Source organism: Colobus angolensis, unplaced genomic scaffold (assembly GCF_000951035.1).
Source record: "Colobus angolensis palliatus isolate OR3802 unplaced genomic scaffold, Cang.pa_1.0 Scaffold14, whole genome shotgun sequence".
NCBI lineage: Eukaryota > Metazoa > Chordata > Mammalia > Primates > Cercopithecidae > Colobus > Colobus angolensis.
The window spans coordinates 5,485,000-5,494,280 of NW_012114488.1; the positions used below are offsets into that span (position 1 = coordinate 5,485,000).

Here is a 9,281-nt window from a genome sequence, read left to right on the forward strand (position 1 = left end):
AGAATACATAAGAAATTAAAGTAAGTCGTTATTTATAGGTATATCATTATTCATCCCCCATCCAAAGATAAGGTTGTATTGGTTAAAGTACAGAAATACTTCTGGTGGGTAAATGTCCACTCCCTGATTCCGTGAATTCTCTCCTCCTGTGCTCTCATCCCAAGATACCTGTCTGCACGATGGTCCAGCAAGTAGAGAGTTAACCCTGGCAGGACAGGAGTCTGGTAGGTTAGTCTAGAATGAGGTTGGATAGTTACAGGGTAGAGGGGAGACTCTGCAAACTAAACTTTCTAATATTCTTTCAACTTTTGATCATAAAAATAGGACAATACAATTTGAGAGCTGAAGGAAGATGATGAAGAAGAGGGAGAGTATGCCAGGAGAAAAGGGAAGTTAAGAGAATTTCGGTGAAACAAATGTGCACGTAGAAATCACAGTGACACAAAACAACTCAGGGAAGTACTGTAGAGAGGACTGAATATATGAGGGAGGGATTATATGAGAATAGAAAGGTAAAGTTGGGCCAGATGTTAAAGAACCACTATGTAATCTTAATTCCTCTGAAATATTTCCATAGCAGAGATAAACGACTTAGAGTTTTGTTTTGTTTTAAATCAAGAGAATTACTTGAACAGATTTGTGTGTTAGAAAAATAATTCTGGGCTGCTGGGCACGGTGGCTCACGCCTGCAATCCCAGCACTTGGGAAGGCTGAGGCAGGTGGACTGCTTGAGCTCAGGAGTTCCAGACCAGTCTGGGCAACATCGCAAAGCAAAGCTTCTTTACTGAAAATACAAATGTAAAAATGTAGCCGGGGGGGTAACATGCACCTGTAGTCCCAGCTGCTGGGGAGACTGAGGTGAGAGGATCACCTGAATCCTAGACAGCGAGGCTGCAGTGAGCAGCAACTGCACCACTGCACTGCAGCCTGGGTGATAGAGCCAGACTCTGTGTCAATAATAAGTAAATAACAAATATAAAAAATAATAATTCTGAGAACTGTATGCTGACATTTAGGAACTGTATGCTGAAAGTCTTACTGAAAAATAGTTAACTTGGGGTTGAGTTGAAAAAAAAGGAAGAACAAAAGATGACTCAGATTTCTAGCTTGGTTGACTGAAAGGGTGGAGCATGACCTTTAATGGGGGAATTCTAAAGGGAAAATTATTCAGAATTTTGTTTCTGTAAAACATGAATATACTGAGATGTCAAAGACAAAGCATGACATAATATGGATTTCAAATAAAAGGTTATTATGAAAATGGTAATAGTTATTTTCCATTTAGAATGACTAAGAGGAAATATGTTAAATTTTATGGGAAAAATTAGTATCTTTATACACAAGTGAAAGTCCTCAAGAGTAATACTGAAGTACAATACAAAAACTTTTCTATGCTGATTTTTGCAAAAACAATTTGGTTTTTCACCGAGATAATTCAGGTGTTAGACACATAGAAAAGCGACCTCCAGGTAATGCCACTAATCCTATGGTTTTATATTTTTATACAGGAAATAGATAATAAATGACTTCTCAGAATGCCATCTAACATTTTTCCCCATAAATGTGTTTCCAAAATGCCATGGTATTCCTTGGGAAATAATACTGTTTCCTCATTACATATATTTGGATGAACAACAGAAGTTTCACAAAATCTTCATGACCAAAATGGCTGTCTAGATAATTTATTTAAGCATTCTTCCCTCAAAACTCAACACCTGCCCCCCAGCTTTATTTCATTTTCCCCCTATAGCTAAATTTTGCAAGGGGTACTCTATATCCCTTCATTATTTACTTACATTTTTCCTCAATCTACTTTGCCTATCCCATTTCTATAAGTGAAATGGCTTTTGCTAAGGTCAACAGTGCCCAATACATGACTAAATCACCTTTACATGGCCTCTCTGTTGATTGATATGGTTAGATAATTATCCTTCTTTAAATATTCATTGTTTAGCATCTATGACACTATACATTCCTGATTTCCTTGATCCCCTTGATAATTTTTTCACAACCTTCACTGCAGGTTTATTTTCCTCTACTTGGCCATTAATTGACATTTCTCAAGAGTTGGCATCAACCCTGCTTCTCTTCTTACTCTAGTCACTTCCAAAAAAGTTTGAGAATCCATTGCTTCAATTTCCAGCTATATTCCATTGATCCCCACCCTTCCCCCAGCCCTTGCCAATTTATTTTGCACCTCTAGGCTATATCTTTCCTCTTAAGTGCAAAAATAAATAATCAAATGTCTCCTCAAACTGTCAATGTGCATGTCCCGACTGCACCTTATATGTCCAAATAATCATACTCTTCATCACTCCCATCAAACACAGTCCTCTTCTGGTGTTCCTATCTTAATGAAATTAATGATCATTCATCTAGGCACACAAGTCAGAGACTTAACAACATTTCAAACATCTATTTATTAATTCCCCATAGCCATTTGATCACCAAAGACAGTTATTACTTCTTAAGTTTCTCTTACATCCCCATACTACTTTGCTTCTGTACCATCAACACCCTAGCCCAAACCACCAACATAGCTCTCTTGGATTTTTGTAAAAGTTTTTGTAACTATTCCAACTACAACAGTGCCTTCTATAATCAGAAAAAAAAGAGAAAGTTCTTAGTCCTCAAATCTCTGAAGGAAGCATAGTAAAGTCTTAAGTTAGTTTCCCAAGTGACTGTAGAAATCATGGTAATTACTCAAATACACAACAAAGACATCTACCCACATTACACATTATCATTAACAATCACCAGCTCTGGTTTGGTTAGAGTAAGTGGCTTGAGAAGTGGCAGAGAAAAGGGTAAATGACAAGCACTATTTCCATCTCACTGCATCTTCTGCTCTGTATCTGATCTTTCAAAACCAGAGTATCTGATATGACTTTTCCCAGTCAGTCTTTCCCAGATTATTCTGGGGTCATCTGAAAGCCTAGGAAAGTCTTGATGTGCTTCTCCAATACGGGTGAGAAAGTCTTTGGTATGAAGATGTTCATCTATTTTCTCTTGAAGTAAAAATGACTCCAGTAAAGTCTTCTTTTGTTTCAGAAAGGCAGACAGGGCCAGCTCTGCTCTTTTCCTGTTACAATCGGGACACTGAGAAGATATGTGTTGCTTAGCTGCTGCCTTCTGTTTTGGCGTTGTCCTCAAGTTTTTAAAGTAGATTCTGTTCAAAAGTTCATCGGGTACAGTACCACTTAAGGCATCTCTCTCTGAAGCCTCTGCATCCAATCCAACATGCAGCTTTTTATGTCTGGCGCTCGTCTTCTTCTTAGAATCGCCTCTATGATGAATCAAATTTATCTTCATGGTGCAATAAGACTGCAGGGCATTCAATTCTTCATCGGATACCTGAGTGATTTCTGTTTGAAGTTTGGTGTCTGGTTGGTGCCCTTCAAAGTTAGAGTCTTTGCGCTTGAGGTGGTTGATCCATTTTTTACTCAACTTCTTTTCATAATTTTTGAAGTCCAGAAGCTCAGATTGTTTGTCTCCTTGTTCCAAGCTTGGAGTCTGCTTTTCCCTCTCCAGTTTGCTCCCAGAGGTCCGGGGCGATGACTGCCGTCCTCCAGAGGAGCTGAATGAACTGGAAGTCTGTACCTCATCAGTAAAGCTCTTCAAAGTCTCAGTCTCATCAGAAAGGTTTGCCATAGCACTTTTGTCCGTTTGGGCCAATTTTGGGCAGATGGCCATCACAATGCATCAGGCTCGGCTCCTCATTTCCTTTGCCCAGGTTAAGACTGGCTCAGGAACCCGTCAGGAGCGGACCCCTCCAGGAATGGCTCTCAATGCCGTCAGCTCTGCTGAGCTCGTCTTCCGGTAGACGCCGCCTTCCCAGCTGCCATGGCAACGCGGGCCGCTCATGCGCAGTGACTGGCCACCCTGCAGCGTCCCGCCTTTTCCTCCGCGCTCTCTAGCACCCAGTTCGCCTGCGCTGCTGACACTGGTTTGGCGATTTCGCCCTTTCTTCCGCACTCCCGCTTCTCTTTGGTGCTAAAGTCGAGTAGTCAAGGGGAAAAGCTTGCAAACTCTGTTTCCCAGGGGTCAGACAGGTGGCACACGTGTGTGAGACGAATACGTAGGTGGCCTGTGACAAATCTGAACGTGTACGCCCGCCTAAATGCATCTAGATTTAAAAATCAAGCAAAACGCGCTGGACAAGATGCACAAGCAAAAACTTGTCTGCAGGGTTTATAGCCAAGAGACCTCCTGGTAGACCATGTCTTTGGAGAAAAGCCAAAATACAGAAACCATTCTGTAAGAAGTAGTGTTCTGTGCTTCGGCATTCTGACGACCTTGAAGTTTGGGGGGAGGGGAGCGGGGGGAGCACCTGAATTTTCCAAATCAGTTTATCTGGTCTTTTGTCCATACAGGTCACCCCTGGCTGGCATATCCACGCCCGTCCTCACTCTTAATATGGTTAATTTATCCTCCTCCTCGGAGTCTTATCTCCTCATGAAGGGCTTTAATACCCTCCCCTGTCTTAAACTCTTTCCAGCCTTTTTTTTTTTTTTTTTAAATAGTGTCCAACTATGTGATTGTATGAGTATCTGATTATGAAAGCTGAAGGCAGAAATCATCTCGGTGTTGCCGACTGGTATGTGTTCAGCAATCAGCAGACACATAGCAGGTGTTCAAGAAATCTCTGTTGAGTGAATGGCTGTGGAACAAATAAATATTACCTTACACAGGTCCAGAGGATTTGGGGAAATAAGTACTATCAGCTCAGGGAAATCTAACCTTTTTTCTAATTGAATTCCCAAACTTGGGCTATTCCTCAGGATATGTTTTTTATTAATGGGCTTATTTAAAAAACACAGTAGAGTTTAATTAATTATTGTGAGAAATTATGAAATGTTAACTGTACAGATGGACTTTTCCTAGGCCGTAATAGTTCTTGAGTCTAAGTCTTAGTCAATGTGTAGGATAATTTTAAGAGCCCAGACAACCTTCTTTCTCAGTTTTGTCTCTTTCTCTTTCTTCCTGTGTTTGCTGGGGATTGGGGGGGTATTATTCAGGTCTAGCCAGATATATTCCCCAAATGTTCATTTTGGCAAAGACTGAAAGTTACATATTCAAAAAGCATCTCTCAAGTGTATGAGCCAACTTCCTATTGAAGATAAGGAGACTCCAACTTCATTTATTCAACCCAAATTGTATTTTGTCATATAATGGTAATCTTTACAAAAGAGGTGGCATGTAATTTGTGAATAATTCCAAGTAATTTCCAGTAGGGCTCAATATTTTCATTATTTATTTTTATTTCAAATCTCTGCCTCATTTTCTAAATATTTACATTCATATTTACACACTATTCATGTTTTATCTATATCTTATCCATAACACTGAACAAGGAGGCTATACTTTAAATAAAATCTATCTGTGTCTTCTAACATGCCAAATGTCTGGGCTAATCTGTCTTTTTTATAAAAGTGTCTTAAATTTCTCTCGATTTTTAAAAATAACTTTATCCTAGAAGGAGATAAAGGTGGGTGGGAAATTGTATAATTTATTTCTTTGTAATATTCAGCGTGACCCAGTGGACAGTTTTACATTCTAGTAAGTGTGTTATCTAAGGAATAAAATATCTCAACAGTGCTATACTTGTCAAATAAGATTCATGAAAACACAGGTCAAAGTTTGAATTTAAACAAATATGAAGAGTAATAGTTTTCCTTTGGAAATCCCAAGCTTCTTGCCATCTCTCAGGGGCTGCTGAGAATGTCAAAATCCTTTATGCACCAAGCTGTGGCTGCTTGTGGTGGGGATTGAGAGACAGGAAGAATAGAAGAGAAACAGTCCAATCAGGCTCTCTTGGCCTAACCTTGCTATGCCCCTCCTATTACTGTTCTGCAGCTACTTTCTCTTCTTCGTAGTTCCTATCAGAGAGCAGGGCCAAGGCTTTTCTTCTAGCTTTTTCCTTCATGATCAAGAATGCTTTGCAGCTGTAAGGCCAACCCCAGAAAGAAGAAGTCAAAACAAATTCGTGATTCCCCTTCTCTCTTGCTTTCCTTTCCTATGGAGGGAGAAAAGCAAGCCTTCAGCATCTGTCACTCTGGCAAGCAATTCTCCTCCCAGATATCACAACCGTTTCCTTGATGAGTTGGCATTTGGCAGTGACCTCTTCCGAGTGGTGTGCAGGTTACAAAGTGGGAATCTAGTTTTAATAAGAGACACTACGTTGACAGAGCCTTCAAAAATATTCTACTCTTTACATGAGCTTCTCAAGTAACGCTGTGCTTGGTTCCGTGGATCCAGCAAGATGAAATGTTTAGCTGTTCTCCTAGGGGTTAAGTTGAATATGACAAGAATCTCACTGCAAGGGCCATTTTTGTGAAGAAAAGAATCTTATATCACTCATGATGAAAAATAATTTTATTTATAGTTGTTCAATATGTTTTTTGTGGTTCACCAGTTGTTCTTTATCTTAGTTTAAAAAGTTTTTACCTCACAAATATCTCGATCTTTGTATTCTGTTTTCTGCATCTTTGTTTTTATTTTTTTTCTGAAATTGGTCAATTGCCTTATGACTAGCTGTCTTCTACTTTAACAGCTATTTTTTTTTGCAAAAGTAATAATATAGGTTTACTGCAGATTTTTTTAAAAAAGAAAATGACAAACCACAAATACTGATTTTAAGCAGAAGCTGCCTATATTCTGACTTCCCAAAGATAATTACTATAAACATTGATAAGTATTGTAATGTTCTTTCTTGAATTTCTTAATTAAAATGTAGATTATATTGAATTTTGGTTTTATTAACAGTTTTTTCCAGTCATTAATAAAATGAACCTTTGCATTCATTGTAAAAATTATTTTCAACATAATTTTAAAGGTGGTTTTGCATTATTTGATTCATTTAACAACCACTTTCAGATACAAGGTATTTCTAGTTTTTTCTTGCTATGAAAAATTATTCCTTTAGCTAAATCTTTATATACATTTGTAGCTATATGTTTGGGATAAATTCCAGAAATCATAATTCCTGGGTCAAAATTTATGCACATTTTAATGCTTTTGAGATCTGTTTCTCCTATATAGATTAAATTGACAGAACCTTCAAAAATATTCTACCCTTTACACCAATTTTTGCAAGTGCCACTGTGCAAGATTCTGTGAATCAAGCAAGATGAAATGTTTAGCTCTTCTCCTAAGAGACTAAGTTAAAGATGCCAGGAATCTCGCTGTGAGGAGCTGTTTCTGTGGAGAAAAGAATCTTACATCACTCATGATTTTTTTAAAATTAATTTAGAGTTTCTATACATCATTTTTTCTAGGATATAATATTATTTTGTCCATAAATACTTCATTTTGTTTCTCTTACAAGTTAGGCCTTTTTAAAAACAACCACATATGACCACATCTAGCACATAATGATAAATCCTTAATATCATCTAATAATTAATTTGTGCTCAAATTTATCTGACTGCCTCAAAAATGGCTTTTTGCAAGCTGAAGTGTCAGAATCAGGATCCAAAGAAGGTCCACTGACTGCATTTGGCTAATGTAGTCCTCAAGGGTTTTACTTCCTAACTGTTCCAAAGTACAAATACTTTTTATAACTGAAAAAGTGAAAAGGAACAGGAAGAGAAGTTTAGTTTTATTCTCCATTCTCGCTATTATGTTCCCTATAGATAATCATAATTTTAGAGTTTTTGATTTATCTTTCAAAATAATTTTTTGAAAATGTAAATACGTCTCTCATACCTATGTGGTCCCCTCTTCTTATAAAAACAAATTGACATACTCTACACATTGCCTTATAGCTATTTTTCTGGGGTTTTTTTCCTAAAAATATATTCTAGATACTGCTTTACAACAGCATATAAACATCATTCTAATTTATTTCTATGATTGCATCGTATTTCATTGTAGGAATGTAGTGTATTTTATCCACACAGTTTGATGGGTATTTTGCTATTATAAGAAATCAAAATTCGCTTTGTATCTGTGGAGGTATATTATCAAGATGAATTTTAGGCGTGAGATTACTATATCAAAAGATGAAAACATATGTAGTTTTCTACTTACTTCCAAATCCCCCTCCACAGGCAGTACACATATTACATTTCTGCCAACAACGTATGGAAGCATCTGTTCCCAAAAGCCTGGCCAGCAGGGTATGTTCTCAAATGTATGGATTCTTGCCAGTCTAAAGGATAAGAAATGATATCTCAGCGTAATTTTAAATTGAATTCCTCTCATTAGCAGTAAGAATGAACACCATTTCATGTGTGTAAAGGCCATTTACATTTCTTTTTATGTGTACTGTATATTCTTTTACCTATTTTTATAGAAATTTTGTTTTTTTCTTCTCAATACTCAAGAATGATTTCATATTTTGGAAATACTATTCATTTGTCTGTGACTTGGTTCCAAATGGCTCTTCTCAGTTTGTCTATTTGTCTATGCTGTGTTTTGCCATGTAAAAGTTTGATTTTTCTCTCATATATCAAATTTATCAATCTTTTTCCTACTTGCCCTTGGATTGTTTACACTAGCTTTTATTTTATTTTGTTAAAGTTATCTTTTATTTAAATTGACTCAATTCTTTCTTTTAGTGTACCACTCTGTGAATTTTAACACATATATAGGTTCTGTAACCACCACCAAAATCAAGGTGCAGAATCCCCTATTCTATCCCCTTTGTTGGCACACCCTCAACCTACCTGTAACTCCTGTCTCTAGTAGTTTTTCCACTGATTTTTTTCTTGCGGTTTTCCAAATATATAATCATCTTATATATAAGTTAAGATAGACTCTTCCTTTTTAATTTTTATGTCTGCAATTGCTTTGTCTTCGATATCTAATTTCTTTGACTAACACCTCCAACACATTTTTTTGTTTTTTTGTTGTTTTTTTTGTTTGTTTTTGTTTTTGTTTTTGATAGCTCTTAAAAAAAAAAAAAAAAAAAAAAAAGGCAAAAGTTTGTATTACATCAGAAGTTCCCTATGTGGTCTTCAAAGCTGATTTATTGCAGTTAAAAGCACCCAGAAGAAGCAGGCACGCCATGATTTCGAAGCTCCATTTTTGTTCTATTATTCAGCTGCAGTCAACTTCCAACCATTATCCCACTCTTTAGAAGTACAGTTAATAACCTTACCCATTTTTAAAATTGGATATTTATATTTGTCTTGGATTTATGAAACTTATATAAAATTTATCATAGTTCTGAAATGTTGTGAACTTAAAAATCCCAGCAGTCAGTATTACCTGCATGATATATAGTTGTCCTGTAAAATGCTATTATTGCAAAGCTCTGGTAGATAGTAAGTAGGTGG

General features: G+C 36.9%; 1 protein-coding gene across 1 annotated transcript; it reads right to left on the reverse strand.

The window, feature by feature from the left end:
* Positions 1 to 2,401: 2,401 nt before the first annotated feature.
* On the reverse strand, positions 2,402 to 3,810 carry LOC105506674 (chromosome unknown open reading frame, human C8orf48). The gene has a single exon (XM_011934904.1). The coding sequence runs from the start codon at positions 3,691 to 3,693 to the stop codon at positions 2,833 to 2,835; it is 861 nt and encodes a 286-aa protein (XP_011790294.1). The 5' UTR covers positions 3,694 to 3,810; the 3' UTR covers positions 2,402 to 2,832.
* Positions 3,811 to 9,281: the final 5,471 nt, after the last annotated feature.